Genomic DNA, 18,947 nt, shown 5'->3' with positions numbered 1-18,947 from the left:
TGCCCATCTAGTCTGCAGCCATTTCTCTCTATGGTGTATCCTGTTATGATCACTTCCTTCTCAGCACTTTTGGAAGGATTTTATTGCGTACATGCCCGAATGTATTGAATCAGAATCAGTATCGGTTTATTCCCATTGTCAGTGAAAGGTACATTCACAACGAGGAATTTTTCTCTGTCCGACGGTGCAACATGGAACAAATATGGTACTAATAAAATTTATTAAAAAAATGTAATATAACTAGACAAAGAAAAAAGAAAATAAACAATGTGGAATAAGCAAAAACTGTGCAACAAGCATCAGTCACTCATTTTAAGTCACCCATGACTGACACAATTAAAATTAGAGAAAGGAACAGCCTTACAGAGATCTTAGTAATTACTGACAGACAAATTGCATTGAACACAATCTGATTGTCGAACCTGGTTGACCAATTTGTCGATTGAGATAGATAATTAGCAAAGTGGTCACTATAATGTGACATTTATAAATAGTATTTTTTTAAAAGGGAGCAAACACTTAATTTCTTGTATACAAATAACTGCCCACTCATAATGTGTGAAATTAACCACCAATGAAATATTAGACGCCTATTTCCGAAAATGTTTTCTAATCTCTAAATGTATCTCTAAATGTATATATAAAAATAAAAAATAAAAAAATACATATATATAATATATAAAATATATATATATATATATATATATATATATATATATATATATATATATATATATATATATATATATATATATATATATATATATATATATATATATATATATATGGGGGACGACTGGTTAGAGCGTCAGCCTCACAGTTCTGAGGACCCGGGTTCAATCCCCGGCCCTGCCTGTGTGGAGTTTGCATGTTCTCCCTGTTCCTTTTCCCCGGGCACTCCGGTTTCCTCCCACATCTCAAAAACATGCATTAATTGGAGACTCTAAATTGCCCGTAGGTGTGACCGTGAGTGCGAATGGTTGTTTGTTTATATGTGCCCTGCGATTGGCTGGCAACCAGTTCAGGGTGTACCCCGCCTCCTGCCCGATGACAGCTGGGATAGGCTCCAGCACGCCCGCGACCCTACTGAGGAGAAGCGGCTCAGAAAATGGATGGATGGATGGATGCAGAAGTCATGCTTCCTCATTGAAACCAGTTCATTAATTTCTACGTTGGTGTAATTACGTGGCTTAATTGATATTTGTTGTTTGGACAAACCACTGGAGAAAAACTTGGAATCTCTGTAGTTATATTATGTATTGCTAATATATTGTGTAAAGAAAATGCTGTTTATGGTTTTATCACAGACAGCACTTCTGTAGCTGTATTTCTAATTGTCTAAGTGAATAAGAATAAATAAAATCCCATTGAAAATGCCCACAATAAATGTTTTTTCTGACACACCAAATACACACGATCAAGGAGCTACACTTTGGTAAACAACCTGCTTATCTTTGTACCTTCAAGGTTACTGTACATGTTTGGATTCTAGGGATATATTTACATTTATCTATTTTAATGGATTTCAATGGGATTCACAAGTCTCAGGAAACATCCATGTTTTAATGTTTGGCAGCCAGCCTAAGCTAACAGTGAATCATGCCCCTTTGGTAGTGGGTGTGGATGTGTCAAAAGTCTGGACGGCAGAATCTGTATAAATGAAAAGTGAACAATTCCAAGCGCATAAAAAACAGATTTACACACAAACAGGAGAATATGGCCCTAGCTGGTCTGTTTTTGTAAATGTCACTCAAAAGATTGTGTAACCATTGTGTGGAGTCAGACATATTGTTTCCTCACCCTTTCCCAGAGTGTATAACGATAAGTTATTCATGATTTACATTTTGTTAAAATTTTCATTTTTCTTCCTCTTTATAGTTTAACAGATTAGTTTCATAGAGGCACTTCAAACTATGTACTTGAATGAGGGGTGTTGTAAACAGATGAACAGTATTACTATTGAATTCATTATGCTTATATATTCGATACATAAATATATTTAAATCAGCAGCGGTGATGCATTGAAAGTGTGCTTGATGTGTACATATATAGTGTACCATAATTATAATTTTACTTTTTGGAGGGGAGTTACAGCATTCATTACCATTACCAATGAGCATTTAGTAAATAGAACTCTCAGGAACTGATGAAGAGTACGGTGGGAAATATATGTAATGTTCCACAAATTTATGAAATGAACCACATAGAGTACACTAGAATTAAGTGTCATAGTTCAGAATAATATGAGTGAAAGTAACTCCTAAAATTTAAATGTAATGTGAAGGTTTGGAGAAACTTACGTATTTGTCAGGACACATTTTGAAAGTCTTTGTTAATTTACCCATCCAGGGAAATTCATTATAGAGTTGTCTGAAAGAGGGTGACAGTACAATGCTGTTCTTTCTATTGCTGGTTAACGTCTTCTGTCTTTTTAAATCTAATCTCGTTCCTCCCTTCTCAGGAGATTTTCCTTGTGGTCTTCTTAGGGGTGGAATATGTTGTCCGGCTTTGGTCAGCAGGTTGCCGCAGCATATATGTCGGCATCTGTGGACGACTACGATTTGCAAGAAAGCCAATAATTATTATAGGTGTGAACTTTATACACACACACATACACACACACACACACATAAAACAAACACGCCACAACAAAACCAAGCAAATACAAATCCAGTGCAACTAGTGCAATGTCATAAAATGAAGCAACAGTTTTCTTCATTAAGTGTTAACTTTGTTATTTAAAAAAACAACAACAGTTAATGTTATAACTAAAACTATGCAATGAAATGCCTGTATGTTGTCTTTGATTTCTTGTATTTTTTTGTCTTAAAAACCATTCTTTAATTTGCTTTATGGTATTCTTCAGATACTTTTCAATATCTTATTTTTAGTCTAATCAGACCAAATATGGACTGTTGTTATATTGCAGTTATATTTGTACACCAAGGTCACATTTATTCAAGCCTTTCATTCTCAATTCTCTCCACAGATCTGATTGTTGTGGTTTCCTCCATAATTGTGCTAACAGTTGGCTCCAATGGACAAGTGTTTGCAACCTCTGCTATTAGGTAAGACTCCATGCAAAGTACAATTGGAAGAAAAAACGGAAAATGGGAGGGGGGAATGGAGAAAAAAGCGCAATTTTGCTCTTTGGGAAAAGCTCTACATAGTTCTTCGTTTACTTTCTTTTGTGAATCCAATACAAATATTTAAAAATAAATAAATAGGTACATGTGCTTTGCCCCAACTGTACATTTGGGGCTGATTTTTCATTTGAAAACAACAGTGACTTTGCCAATTAATGAAATTGTATTTGATTGAAATGGTTTTCTTTCGTTGATCAATCAAAATCTGCTTTAACAATCATTGTACTTCAGCAGCCAATACGAGCCCAAGTAAATTAAATTAAAGTAAATTAAAGTAAAGTAAATTAAACTCCTGTGTGACTGCATGTTCATCATATACTCACTTTGTACTGCATTTTAATCAATATTTATGTTTTCAATACTGTAAAGTATTACATTCCACCAAAAAAATCGGTGATACAGCAGATCCGCGGTAGGAGAACCATAATATAGTGGGCAAACACATGCAATGTTTGTACCTGAGTACCTGTATGCAATGAGTATAAGTACAAGTATCTTAATAAAAGATACCTTTGCTAGAGTTCGTCATCTTGTAGAATATTACTTGAATAAATGTCTTAAAGTAACTGACATTTGCTGTACTTAAGTATGGGAAATAAAAGTAATGGTTTTAAAACAAATTAAGTGGTTAGAATTTTTACCCCTACTGGTAGCTCTCCCACATTGGGTGATACTATTCTTCTGCTTTGTGCGCCGGAGTTCAGCCATTACATCAACGAACAATTTCTTCAGATTTTGCAGTAATGTGTAATGAAGATGATTATGGGAAATGTACTGAATTAAAAGTATAAATTTTATTTAAGAAATGTAGTGGAGTAAAAATGAAAGTTGCCAGAAGTATAGATATTGATTTTACTCAACTACAGTAACAAAGGCATAACAATATTGGTGTCACCCTTTAAACATGCCATTATGTTCTTATTTCAGGGGGATCCGTTTCCTGCAGATACTGCGTATGCTCCACGTAGACCGCCAGGGAGGAACATGGCGTCTCCTGGGGTCTGTTGTCTATGCCCATCGCAGGGTACTTAATTTTTTTCAAGTCCAAAACTCTCAGGGTCTTCTGATTTTCATTAATATTAGCATTAATCATTTGAGCCTACTTTGATATTACCACACTTTAAACTTGTAAAGTCTCAATGTTGAAAAAAACACCCAAGAATATAGAAAGAAGAGCTCAAAAAAGCTACGGTGAGGGATGTTTAGGGCCACAGAGACAAAAAGAATTTCAGCTTCCTACTGAGTTGTATTAAGCTGAGAAGTGACTATGATTACCTACCCTTATCAACACAGTAGTTTCACTTTTCAAAGTCCAGAGCTTTCTGCTGTGCTGACTTCAGTTAGCTTCCGCTAATGACCAAATTGCTCCTGACTAAGGCTGGTCATTTACTGCCACTGACTTAAGTCATAAGAAAAGAAAGACTCCTTTCATTCCCCCTCTTTCTCAATCTTTTTGAGATATGACTTCTCAGTTGCAACTACTTTATGCAACAATGACAGTAATGACTATACTGTATACATACAGTAGATACTTAGTGTGTCCACCATGAAAGGGACACATAGCCTATGTGTGCTAAGTTATTTAGTTCCTTTTTCAATATTCAGTTGTCAAACTTTATTTAATCAACCAATCAAACTTAAGTTATAGTTCACTTTTCATACAATGATATACTGTACATCTCAAAGTGCTTTACATGGTTAAAATCAATCCCCTCCTGCCACTCATCCACACAGATACAGTACATGCCCATGCACACCCCCACACACAGTAGAAAAATAAACATAAATAAATAATAATAATAATAATAATAATAATGCAATGACCTACAGCGGGCCACAGAGATACAAAGTGGGAAACGCCATCTCAAGGAGCCATCTGCACCAAGAGCAGACAGCAGACCACGGCCACAGGACACCGGCATGGAGCACTAGTATAGTGGCGCAAGGGGAGCCACATATGGCTGCCTCACAGTTCTGAGGACCGGGGTTCAAATCTGACTGTGTGAAGTTTGCATGTTCACCCCGTGCCTGTGTGGGTTTTCTCCGGGCACTCCAGTTTCCTCCCACATCACAAAACCATGCGTGCTGGGTTGATTGAATACTCTAAATTGCCCATAGGTGTGAATGTGAGTGCGACTGTTTTTTTGTTTATATGTGCCCTGCAATTGGCTGGCGACCAATTCAGGGTGTACCCCGCCTCTCGCCCGAAGATAGCTGGGATAGGCTCCAGCACGCCTGTGACCCTAGTGAGGATAAGCGGTACAGAAAATGGGTGGATGGATACACAAAAACGTACCTATCTATATAAAACCCAATGTTCAGTGAAGATAGCACTGTAAAAGATAGCATAGAAAAAATTAAATATCATAAATAATACTGAAAGATTGAAATAAAAAATATATTTAAAAGGAAATAAATCGGTTTGAATGTACGTTAAAGGGTAAATTAAGTATTGGTTAAAGGCTAAGTTAAAAATGTGGGTCTTGAGCCTTTGTTCTCTGCAGCCCTGAGGTGCTCCGGCAGGCTGTTCCACCAACTGGGGCTGTGAAACTAGAACGATGCCTCACGGTGCGTGTGTGTCCTAACTTTGGGAATAGCTAAAAGGCCAGAGCCAGAGGACCTCAGGGCCCGTGAGGGTTCATTGGGTAAAAGCAGCTCTTCGAGATAAGAAGGCCCAAGACCATTAAGACACTTAAAATTCAGCAAAAGAACCTTAAAATCGATTCTGAAACACACACGGGGAGTCAATGTAGTGATTTAAAAATGTGTGTAATATGCTCCCGTCTTCCGGTCTTCGTCAGGACACGTGCTGCCGGATTCTGTAGTACAACCTGAATTCCATTGAAGTTGGGACGTTGTGTTAAACATAAATAAGAACAGAATACAATGATTTGCAAATCATGTTCAACCTATATTTAATTGAATACACTACAAAGACAAGATATTTAATGTTCAAACTGATCAACTTCATTGTTTTTAGCAAATAATCATTAACTTAGAATTTTATGGCTGCAACACGTTCCAAAAAAGCTGGGACAGGGTCATGTTTACCACTGTGTTACATCACCTTTTTTTAATCAACATTCAATAAATGTTTGGGAACTGAGGACACTAATTGTTGTTGTGGAATTCTTTCCCATTCTCGCTTGATGTTAAGCTTCAGCTGTTCAACAGTCTGGGGTCTCCGTTTTCGTATTTTACGCTTCATAATGCGCCACACATTTTCAATGGGAGACAGGTCTGGACTGCAGGCAGGTTGTTGAAAAATGGGTTTTGCTTTGCATAATAGAGTTTTGTTGCAATTACGGATGTAGCGCCGAACTGTATTTACTGACATTGGTTTTCTGAAGCTGGCACGCTGGACGACTGGTTAGCACATCTGCCTCACAGTTCTGGGTACTTCAGTTTTGTCCTGGTTAAGTTGAAGAAAATTCTCTGCTATCCAGGATTTATATAAAATACAGTTAAAAAGAATATCCATTGGACTGGTGTCATAAGGTGACGGAGATGTAAAGCTGCGTATCCATGCCTCTTGATGACACCGCCAAGAGGGAGCATATCCAAATTTTATAGAAAAGGGGCTAAAATGTATCCCTGCGGCACACCACATTTCATAGATTTCTGAAGAGCATGTATCCAAAGATACCATAAAAGTTCTGTCAGGGAGGTAGGATAACTGGATAAGACCCATCTGTGGAAAGTACCTGAGAAGCGAAGCCGCTGTTTAAGTCTGTTTAAAAGAATAGTGTGGTCTACGGTATCAAAGGCATCCCTCCGAACCAACACAGTTAATTTACTGTTATCAACTTTGACTCGAAAATCATTTAACATTTTTGAGGAGGGCAGTCTCAGTGCTGCGGTTCATCGTAAAACCAGACTCATACAGTACTTTTCAAGAATATTAAAATTTGCTAAAAAGTCAACGAGTTGAATAAAAACAGGTTTTTCTAAAATTTTGCTTAAAAATGATACTGGTCAGTTAGATACAGGTCGGTAGTTGTTAAAATCATTAAAATAAAAATTGCTCTTCTTCAGAAGGGGCCTTCTCACTGCTTCTCAAAGTAGCCACAAACTGTGCACTAATAGATATGCGCATGCATGATTATATACTCTCACTATTTCATTAGTTGCTAATGCTTAATCTAATGAGAAGTGTATCCAACTGGGTTTTTCAAATATCAGTTTTAACAGGCCTTCGACCGTGTCCCTCGGGGAGTCCTGTAGGGGGTGCTTCGGGAGTATAGGGTACCGAACCCCCTGATACGCGCTGTTCGGTCCCTGTACGACCGGAGTCAGAGTTTGGTCCGTTTATATTTATCATCATAAGGGGAGGGACCAGTTTTTCTGGTCCCTCACCTAGGACCTGTTTGCCAAGGGTGACCCTACCAGGGATGTAAAGCCCCAGACAACTTATCTCCTAGGATCATCGGGACACACAAACCCCTCCACCACGATAAGGTGATGGTTTGGGTAGGGATAATATCTGCCCGGAGTCCCGAAAGGGTCTGGATCTTGTGGGCCTGTCCTGGTGGACAAAATCGCATGGACCTCGGGGACAGTGCCTCTGGATTGGCAGACTGTGGTGATTGTCCCCCTTTATATGAAGGGGAACCGGAGGGTGTGCTCCAACTACAGGGGGATCACACTTCTCAGCCTCCCTGGTAAGGTCTATTCGGGGGTGCTGGAGAGGAGGATCCTTCAGGAAGTCAAATCTCAAATTCAGGAGGAGCAGTGTGGTTCATGTCCTGGCCGTGGGACAGTGGACCCGCTCTACCCCCTCGGCAGGGTTCTCAAGGAGGCATGGGAGTTTGCGGACTGTGTTTTGTGGACTTGGAAAAGGCGTTTGACCATGTCCCCCAGGGAGTCCTGTGGGGGGTGCTTCGGGAGTATGGGGTACCGAAAACAATTGGACAGGTATTTTTATATTGCAAAAAATATATCACTTCATAACTGAATGCTTTCCAAACAATCCTTGTCTTTTTGTGTGTGTATTTCAGGAGCTGATCACGACCCTTTATATTGGCTTTCTGAGCCTGATCTTCGCCTCATACTTTGTCTACCTGGCAGAAAAAGAAACCTACAACTTTGAAACCTATGCTGATTCCCTGTGGTGGGGAGTGGTAAGAATATGTTAGAGGGTGTTATATCATCATTATGTCAAGTCATTGTCGTAATATATTATAAAATTTTTGAAAAAATGTGTGCCAAAATCAGGTCAGGTTTGCAGACGTCTGACCATTCTAGCAGTTGGAGTTCAGTTTTAGTTATTCTAATTGTTTAAACGGCATGCTGGAAAACATGTGCTGCATAGTTATCTTTGACATAGTTATTTTGCTTATTTATTTATTTATTTAACTAGTATCACAAACAGAGACATGAACTGTTTGATATAGACAGTTTCATTATCCGTTTGCCCTGTTTATTGTCTTTTTTTTCAACAAACATGTTAGTAGCTTTCAAGTGTTGTTAAAAATGGTCTTGCTTGTGTACATTATTTTGGAAAGTGAAATGTCACTTGTAAGCCTTTTATAACAAACTTTGGGCACATCTCATGGGCCCAAGTGAAATAAGCAAACCTAGCGGTGCCGATGGTGTCGACGGTGTTTTTTTTTTTTTTCTCAATTGATTTGATCACATTATTTTTTTGTTATGTTATAGTGTCGTTGTTCATATGGTTAATGAATTTGCTTCCAATCCCATGTGTTTGTCCAAGATAACAGTGACGACCATTGGCTATGGAGACCTCATACCTCAGACGTGGCTTGGGAAGATCATTGCATCTTGTTTCTCTGTCTTTGCCATATCCTTCTTTGCACTCCCTGCAGTAAGTGGAAGCAGGCACTGCAATACGAGGCTCAAATGCCTGCTCTTTAGGTCCAGGGTTCATACCTGTTCTTGAAAATTGTTTATTTTGAAAATGGTTTATTTTCAAGGAAATTGTAAATGAACTTTAACTACTTTTGTGATGAGGTACCGTAATTTATTGTGTATAATGCGCATTTTCTTCCCAGAAAAATTGTCAAAAGTCAATGGTGCGCATTATAAATAGGTATAGGGGAAATGGGGGGAAAAAACTTTCACATTTATAAATGTATGCCGCCATCTAGTGGTTATAAAAAAGCTGTACACTTTCATTCCAAAACGGCACCGCCCCCTAGAGGTTATGCGTATTATACATAGGCGTGCATTATACACAAGAAATTATGGTAATTATTTATTAGACAAATATTTATTACCATGGCTGAACTGTTTTTGGCCAAGCTGCAGCCCACCAGTATGCTGCTGGACTTCAATGAGCTATGATTTTCTTTACAGGGAATTTTAGGCTCAGGCTTTGCACTGGAGGTTCAGCAGAAACAAAGACGGAAACATTTTAATAGACAAATCCCTGCTGCTGCTAGTGTCATTCAGGTATTCGACCGTAAAATATGATCGAGCCAGTCTGATTTGTTGTTATATAGGGTGACCGTGACTCTTCCTTGTACAACAGGTACTGTACATTGAATCTGTTTGTAACATCATATTTCTCGTCTGTCTCGTCTACAGACATCATGGAGGTGTTTTGCAGTGGAAAACTGTGATTCAGCCACGTTTAAGATGTTCTTGGTAAAGAGATCCAACACACCTAAATCCTCACTATCGACCCCAATGCCCAAGGAATCGGTTGGTACTTTTTTTTTTTTTTTATAGTCTCCTTTAAAAGTAGTTCATATCTTTACATGGCCAAAGGTCTTTAAAGAAATGTGACCACGGTTAGTTTAGCCTTAACTAAAACGGGATCACTTGCAAGTAATTTTGATAATCTATTATCGATCTGATAGTCTATCTATTGTAATTTCAAAGAAATATCATCAGAATTGTTACTGACTTTATAAAAATTGACTAACAGATCCTCCAGTCACTGGTATACTTTGCTGCGTGCACTTAAACAACTTCTCAAATGTGGTTGTGGTGTGGTTGTAATTGGGAACCTGTTAAAAAAAAGAAGGATCACACAAAAGAGCCACGATCATTTGAATATTTGTCCACACTAAGGCATTTATTTAAAATCTAGGTGTGGCAAGAGGTAGACACAATGCATTAAGGTGTGATCCTCATCAAAACATGTGATCCATGCATTAATTTTTTTATTGTGCTTGTCTTTATTAGCATCACAGGTGAGCTTGAATTTACACCAGCTGAGTTTGGTCAAGAGGTGGGGTACACTCTGGACTGGTCGCCAGTCGATAGCAGGGCAGAGATGGACAGAAACATTAGACACTCGCATATGGACGATTTAGAGCCTTCATTTAACCTAAAATGCAGGTTCTTGGTATGTGAGGGAAAGCTCGAGTACCTGAATAAAATCCCATGCAAGCACAGGGAAAACATGCAAATTTCAAACAGGAAGGCAGATGTGCTAGTGTGATTAGTTGAAAATTTGACATATTTTGGCTGTTATTTGGACATTTTAAATGCCATAACATAGCATCCAGTAGCATATCCACCATGCTGGAATAGGTCACCTGTGGGTGTTGTGCATGCACATGTTGCATAGAGAGAAAATAGTTAAATACTTTACTATTTGCCTAGGACATTTTGTTGAGCTGAGATGTTTGTTTCATTGACAGGCGAAGAAATTGAACAAGGACATCACTTCAAATTTTCTCACAGCTCCTAGCATCTCTGCGTTCGACACTGAGAGCAGCAACTTTCTGAGCCCTGATGCGTGCAGCACTATCGACCTCGGTAAGGCAGATAAGACCATGTGGTCCCGGAATCCTTTCAGTCCAGTGTAAATGAGTCTATTTCAAGATTCATCATTCATTAATCTGAATAACATATCCATTTGGATGAAAACTATATATACAATGGAGAAGTACAAATGTGTTCTGGTTGGGACACTCTCTCTTCATCACACATGGACGAGTACATTGCAGCATCAAAACAAGAGATTGCACAACTGAACCTACAAAGGTCCTCTCGGGATATGATGAAGAATGTGATGATAAGAAGCAAATCAATTTATGTAGGCGTTATTTCAGTATCAGCTGAGTGAGAATGTGAGTTGTGCACTTTGCATGCAACAAACATGTCTACTTACATACAGTGTGTGATAAAAATAAATAATGACTAATTTTTTTCCCCACATCTCGTCTGCTGTCAATGTCTAGTTATACAGTAGCTCTTTTGCATGATTATGAGAGGGATTCATGATTAGATAGGGAAACGTATATGTTTTAGTCCCAATGTACCAACAGAGTAAATATAACGTCATCATTTCAACCTAACTTTCTCATCAATCATACACAGAGATGCTTTATCAAAAGAACCCTCACAATACTGTAACCCTAGTCAATCAATTTTCTACACCGCTTATCCCCACTAGGGTCACAGGTGAGCTGGAGCCTATTACAGCTAACTTTGGGCGGGGTACACCCTGAACCAAAGCTGCTCTGAGCAGGACACATTTCAACAAAAATCACATCTAAGGACAGTTTACTTTTTGAAATGCAGGAGAAACCTGAAGTACCCAGAGCAAACCCACAAAATCACAGGGAGAACATGCTAGCTCCACACAGGAAGACTGAACCTGAATTTGAAACCCTAACCTCAAAACTGTGAGAAGTGCTTACCACTCCCCACCATGCCGCCTTGGATCAGTCAATGGACAGAAAATACACTAAATCAAAAAAGTCTATGATGATGAAAAACACTATTGCTGTGATCAGGCTTTTCACTTTTATCACCCTTTGTCAATATTTTGTATTAAATGTATGCGGCCGCAAGTCCGATGACACGACCACAAATTCAATCATTGAACTGCGACCTAGGGTGTCCTGGGGCCAAGTGCACGTGTGGACACCCTTATGCTTGAACATGGTGTTCGTTATGGACAATCCGTGATGAGCACAGAAGTCCAATAACAGAACGCCGCTCGGGTTCTGATCGGGGGGCGTTCCTCCCAATCATGCCCTCCCAGGTCTCACTGTCATTGCCCATGTGAGCATTGACGTCCCCCAGCAGAACGATGGTGTCCCCAGCGGGAGCACTCTCCAGCACCCCCTCTAAGGACTCCAAAAAGGGTGGGTACTCTGAACTGCAGTTTGGTGCATAGGCACAAACAACAGTGAGGAGCCGTTCTCCCACCCGAAGGCGGAGGGAGGCTACCATCTCGTCCACCAGGATGAACCCCAACATACAGGCGCCGAGCCGGGGGGCAATAAGTATACCCACACCTGCTCGGCGCTTCTCACCGTGGGCAACTCCAGAGTGGAAGAGAGTCCAACCCCTCTTGAGAGGACTGGTACCAGAGCCCAAGCCTTGTGTGGAGGTGGATCTTAACCATTGGGCCATGGCTGCCAATGGAGGACAGAAAAGGACAGGATGTGGGAAAATGAGCAAGGCAGTGCTACTGTCGAGTGCGGAGGGATTCTTTTTTAGTGTCTAAACACCAGTAAGAACCTGTGAGTTGATATGTTAGTATAACCTGTGTTGTTTTTAGTGATTCCAGCACAAGTAATTAAAGTCTACAGTGTTTCTATCGATCTTACACCATATCCCATGCATGTTAGTCGACTGGTGTACGGCGTTGGTGAGCCGGCACATCGAGGAAGGGTCAGCCCCTACACCCTGACATCTCTTCTTGCATACCTGAATATTTCTGTGTGTTGTGCAACACGAAATATTGAAAATATATATATTTTAGAAAAGAAAAATATGTATTTATTGATGTTCAAGAGCCTACCACGTTCATGAATAAGATTATTTGGACATGAATTTAAGGTCAATTGTTTCAGAATGTTGGGAAAAGTATGGTATCTAATACTGTATGTATCCTAAGTATCCTTGCAAGGTAAGGACCAGCTCATGATCCAATATATATATTGGATCATATCATGTCTAAAACATGGTGGAGGCGGTGCTATGGGATGGGTATGTGTAGCCGATCGTGAAATATAGGCTCAGCAGTGTTTTTTGACAGAAACAACATGAATTGTGATGTGTATCGGGCTATACAGCGGGTCCTCGGTTTGCAATGGTCCAGATATATGACATTTTGAGATTACGAATACCAGTAAAATAACAAATAAGAATGTGCAACAAAAAGGCCCATTCAGTTATCGTTGTACTTACTGTTTTTCATTTAATTGTTTGTTGTATATTTCTAATTTGTAATAGTTTTTTGTACAAATATTTATTGTAATGAATATTAATTTATTACTTCTCCAATGGTGTAGGTTAGTGATGGACTCCTGTGCATTCTGATTTACAAATTATTAGGAGAAATTATAAAATATACAAATTCGTGTTACATTGCCGCCGTAGGAGTAGATCTCCATTGTAACCCGAGGACCCCATGTACCCTCAGCTCACATTCAGCCGAATGCTTAGTGTGAGTTGGGTAAGGTTTTACAATCATTTAAGATGACTAGTGAGAATAATTCCATCTTCAAATGATGGATGTGAAAACAGTCCTCTTCCATACAAACTGTTCAAAAATTTAAATAGCACTGAAAAGGGAGGAAAGCACAACACATTTTTGTGTGGAGGACATCTTTCATTATTTCGTGGCATTCTGCTGCTTCCTGAGCTTCTGACTTTTTTGATGATTAATTTCCTTTCAACTATCTTTTTCTCCTTCGTCTTCATATTTGTCTCCACGGTTAAGCGCCGTGTCTCGCTGTGGAAGGAGGCATTGACCTGTTGTTACTGTCCACATCTTGCACATCTCATCTCTTTTTTTGTTTTTTTTCATCTCTTATTAACGATCACTTTCTAACCACAATCAACCCATGTCAGGACATACTGTTATTGTCTGTTACTTTTAAACACATTCGTGTTACATTCACATTCTTGTCACCATAATTTGTAATAAGATTTGAAAAACCATGTATTACTGTCTTTATTTTACAATCATGTGAAACTAAATTGAAGGAAGCAATACTGCTGTAGGAGTTTTTCTTTTTTTGGTACAGTTTCAAAATGCTATTTCATTTGTGACATACACACATTATGTCACACTATTCTCAGTCCAGTCACACCTTCTTCTGAGTTTTATTTATTTATGTTGTATTTTTTTACACACATAGAACATACTTGCACAAACAGATCCATGGCACTCATTCCCTCAGCATTTGTTGCTTTTCTTAAGGTCACATTGGCAATGCTCAGGAAACAAACAGGAATCTCTCCATCAATCAGTATTCACATATCCATTTTTTGGAGGTTTGGTCCCAAGAAGGTATCAAACCTGCAACCCACACTACACAAGCTCTCGTCAGGCAGGTGGTAATGGCCTGTCATTCATGTTCTTTGTTTGTTTATTCACATAAAAAAACAAATACCAATCACACAGAGGCTTCAACACTTGTTCTTGCTAATGTATGTTTCACAGCAAAAGTAAGACAGACTTCTTTTTTCAGTTTAAAATTGCTATTCTGTTGTGCTGCAGGCATAATCGTTGCAGTATTAGCTCAATTTTGTCTGCTTGAAAAGGCATCCGCTGTCCAAATTATAGCAGAGAACATGCAGCCCCAGATGAAAGGAACCTGCTATTGTACAAATTCCTAATAAAGCGATTAGACAATTATAGATGAGCCGGGGCTGAAATGACAGCACTATTTTCAGCTTTACAACAAAAAACATTAGCAAGAACTATTACCATTATAATCACCACTCTGTTCTTTTTTGACAATCCTTATTTTCCAATTATATTAGAGTAATGTACAACCCCAATTCCAATGAAGTTGGGACATTGTGATAAACCTAAATAAAAACAGAATACAATGATTTTCAAATCATGTTAGACCTATATTTAATTGAATACACTACAAAGACATGATATTTAATGTTCAAACTGAGAAACTTTGTTTTGAGCAAATAATCATTAACTTTGAATTATGGCTGCAACATGTTCCAAAAAAGCTGGGACAGGGTCATTTTTACCACTGTGTTACATCATCTTTTCTTTTAACAACACTCAATAAACATTTGGGAACTGAGGACACTAATTGTTGAAGCTTTGTTGGTGGAATTCTTTCCCATTCTTGTTTGATGTACAGCTTCAGCTGTTCAACAGTCCGGGGTCTCCGTTGTCGTATTTTACGCTTCATAATGCGCCACACATTTTCAATGGGAGACAGGTCTGGACTACAGGCAGGCCAGTCTAGTACCCACACTCTTTTACTACGTAGCCACGCTGTTGTAACACGTGAAGAATGTGGTTTGGCATTGTCTTGCTGAAATAAGGAGGGGCGTCCATGAAAAAGACGTTGCTTGGATGGCAGCATATGTTTCTGCAAAACCTGTATGTACCTTTCAGTATTAATGCTGCCGTCACAGATGTGTAAGTTACCCATGCCATTGGCACTAACACAGCCCCATACCATCACAGATGCTCGCTTTTGAACTTTGCATCCATAACAGTAAGAATGGTTCTTTTCCTCTTTGGCCCGAAGGACACGCCGTCCACAATTTCCAAAAATAATTTGAAATGTGGACTCGTTGGACCACAGAACACTTTTCCGCTTTGCATCAGTCTATCTTAGATGAGCTCAGGCCCAGAGAAGCCGGCGGCGTTTCTGGGTGTTGTTGATAAATGGCCTTTGCTTTGCATAGTAGAGTTTCAAGTTGCACTTACGGATGTAGCGCCAAACTGTATTTACTGACATTGTTTTTCTGAAGTGTTCCTGAGCCCATGTGGTGATATCCTTTACACATTGATGTCGGTTTTTGACGCAGTGCTGTCTGAGGGATCGAAGGTCACAGATATTCAATGTTGGTTTTCGGCCTTGACGCTTACATGCAGTGATTTGTCCAGATTCTCTGAACCCCTTGATGATATTATGGACCGTCGATGATGAAATCCCTAAATTCCTTGCAATTGTACGTTGAGGAACATTGTCCTTAAACTGTTCGACTATTTTCTCACGCACTTGTTCACAAAGAGATGAACCTCGCCCCATCTTTGCTTGTGAATGACTGAGCAATTCAGGGAAGCTCCTTTTATACTCAATCATGGCACCCACATGTTCCCAATTGGCCTGTTCACCTGTGGGATGTTCAAAACAGGTGTTCAAGGAGCATTCCTCAACTTTCTCAGTCTTTTTTGCCACCTGTCCCAGCTTTTTTGGAACGTGTTGCAGCCATAAAATTCTAAGTTAATGATTATTTGTGAAAAACAATCAAGTTTATCAGTTTGAACATTAAATATCTTGTCTTTGTAGTGTATTCAATTAAATATAGGTTGAACATGATTTGCAAATCATTGTATTCTGTTTTTATTTATGTTTAACACAACATCCCAACTTCATTGGAATTGGGGTTGTACTTTTAAAAGGGCAATTTTCATGTTCATTCAAATAATCTTTGTCATTACTTATTTAGTCATAAATCTAACAAAAAATAAAGATGTCAAAGATATATCTAGTAGCTATCACTGTAAACTATTACCATTCCAAAATGGTAATGTTTGAAAAGGTTCACAGTGTCACACCCTCCATAAAAGCTATCGACCATAATATGAGTGTGTTTATCTCTAGATAAAAGTCCTGGCCTTCCGGATGTTCATTCTCCCAATGGCCATAAGAGGAACTGCAGTTTTGCGGATGACCTGGAACAGGAGTCAGAGCGAGACAGTGCACTGACTCCAGCCACCTCCATATCACAGTGAGTTTAGTCTCACTCACTCTGCAATTGCCATGTTACAGTTATTCCATGACAACGTGGAAAAGGGTGACATTACCTCAACCATAAGGACTCTGGCTTCGGAACGGAGGGTCACAGTTTGAGCTCCAGGGAGTTTGTGTCTCCACACAGACAAATATTTTAAGAATCCAACCAGTCGTTAGAGTGATGATGCTCGTCTCCATACTGACTACTGTTACCAACCTCCTCCCCCCAAACCCCTGACCTCAACTCAGTGGCACAGCACTGTTTGTGAGCCCCATCACTCTGCCAACTCTCCTTGCATGCCTCCATAATTCCTACGTGTGTGGTTGGGTTCATAATGTAACTGTGTTACATTTACACAAACTATTGGCACGCTATTTACAGTCACGTTCCTCTAGATGTGTGTGTGTGTGTGTGTGTGTGTGTGTATATATATATATATATATATATATATATATATATATATATATATATATATATATATATATGTATATATATGTATATATATATACATATATATTGGTTGATTGAAGACTCGAAATTGTCCACAGGTGTGAATGTGAGTGTGAATCGTTGTCTATATGTGCCCTGCGATTGGCTGACGACCAGTTCAGGATGTACCACGCCTCTCGCCCAAACTCAGCTGAGATAGATGCCAGCACACCCGGGACTCTAGTGAGGGTAAGCAGTTCAGGAATGTCATTTGCTGTGTTTTGGTTGCCTGTGGGGTAATTCCTTCCTTTCGCTGCCTGCAGTGTTGCCTAAGAGCTGTGGGCAGAGCCACCATGTCGCACCTGCCGGCAATTTGCTCTTGGGTGCATTTCAGGGTGGCTCATGCTGGAGGAAGGAGTTTTACTTGTGCTATAGTTTTCTTTATCTGCCATACTTGAGTCTCGCCGTTTCCAGTGGTACTTAAGGTTTATGTAACTACTACTGTGATTAAGTGTTTCTGTTTTTTAAAGTATATTCGGTTTACCAGAGTACCTAAAATATGTTTTGGTGCGTCAAACTTTGGTGTTTTTGTATTGACAGCTTTTTGGTACTTTCCTCCAGTTGTGGCTCCGTCCACCACTTTTTGTTAGTATTTGTTTTCATTCGTCTCGGATTCTGTACTCGCGTGTTGGCACTTTTGACTTTTGTTGTTTTAGTTTATATTATTCCCATAATCAAGTGTGGTTTTGTAGTGTAGAGGAAGTTTTTCCGTGACAACAGACTTAGTCAGTCTTTGTTTGTTGTCTGCTGGATTCCTGTTTAGCGTTTGTGGTTGAATAAAACTTGTGCAGACTGTTTCAAACTTTACCTTCTTCGTGGTGGTCCATTCACTTCACTTGCCTAAGGCCATTGTTGACAGGGACGTGCGTGTGCACCCATTTAGAGATTTAAAAAAGAGAGAAATGGAAAAATAAATGTTTAAATTTAAATTAAATAAATTTGTGCAATCGTATAGGATACAACGCAAAATCTGTGAACATTTTAGATACCATGTTAAAATGCACTCACAGAGTCGGACCTCTTTATTACAATATAAATATTGTCAAATTAATACCTCTGCTAGAGTTGGATGACAATTTGTGAAGGTGAATTTGTTTTTATGCCCATCTTTTATTGAATCACATTGCATTCTGTGTGTTCATAATGGAGTCTCTTTGAAATGTATTTAGTTTACAATTAAGCTGTATGACAGTAATCCTATGAGCATTTCTTGGAATTGACTGTCTATTAGGGAAAGTGGCACTTTTGTGAGGTAGCTGAAGCACTTGAACAATGAGAGACTGAGCCTAATCAGAAGAAATAACTGTTAACCAACTGCACTATAATGTAAGCGCTTAGACTAATTGAAACAAATGGTACAGTTTTGACCCATGGGACTTCCTCTCTCAATTGTGGGGTAATGATGCGGAGCTGGAATTGCTTGCAGCCAAAATCTGAAACTATCCACCAATTTTCCTCTGCTTATCTAAAAAGTATGTAACAAACACCTGTCAAAGAGTGCCACATAAATTCAAATTTTCAATTTCAACTACGTTTAACTCTTTCAATGCCAGCCATCTTCAGAAGACCTTGAGTGCCAGCCGATTTAAAGCATTTTGACTGACCTTTAAAGACCCACAGAATGTGTTTTTGACCAGGGTTAGCCCAATGTAAACA

The 18,947-nt window shown here is 39.1% G+C and overlaps 1 protein-coding gene across 4 annotated transcripts in view; it reads left to right on the top strand.

Annotated features, from left to right (window-relative positions):
* Positions 1-18,947, top strand: part of kcnq1.1 (potassium voltage-gated channel, KQT-like subfamily, member 1.1) — a 41,741-nt gene that overhangs the window by 9,686 nt on the left and 13,108 nt on the right. For all 4 annotated transcript variants that reach the window (XR_009768170.1, XR_009768171.1, XM_061670255.1 and 1 more), the window contains exons 3-11: positions 2,462-2,588; positions 2,990-3,068; positions 4,074-4,170; positions 8,144-8,266; positions 8,860-8,970; positions 9,462-9,557; positions 9,693-9,809; positions 10,757-10,874; positions 16,670-16,796. Coding sequence is in view for 2 of the 4 variants with exons in the window: in XM_061670255.1 (XP_061526239.1) it covers positions 2,462-2,588; positions 2,990-3,068; positions 4,074-4,170; positions 8,144-8,266; positions 8,860-8,970; positions 9,462-9,557; positions 9,693-9,809; positions 10,757-10,874; positions 16,670-16,796 (995 nt within the window). In the remaining 2 variants the exon portion in view is untranslated. The remainder of the gene's footprint in view (positions 1-2,461; positions 2,589-2,989; positions 3,069-4,073; positions 4,171-8,143; positions 8,267-8,859; positions 8,971-9,461; positions 9,558-9,692; positions 9,810-10,756; positions 10,875-16,669; positions 16,797-18,947) is intronic.

The sequence above is a fragment of the Phycodurus eques genome, chromosome 2, assembly GCF_024500275.1.
Source record: "Phycodurus eques isolate BA_2022a chromosome 2, UOR_Pequ_1.1, whole genome shotgun sequence".
NCBI classification, from domain to species: domain Eukaryota; kingdom Metazoa; phylum Chordata; class Actinopteri; order Syngnathiformes; family Syngnathidae; genus Phycodurus; species Phycodurus eques.
The sequence above is the reverse complement of the archived record's forward strand: the minus strand, read 5'-3'. Positions and strand labels throughout refer to the sequence as shown.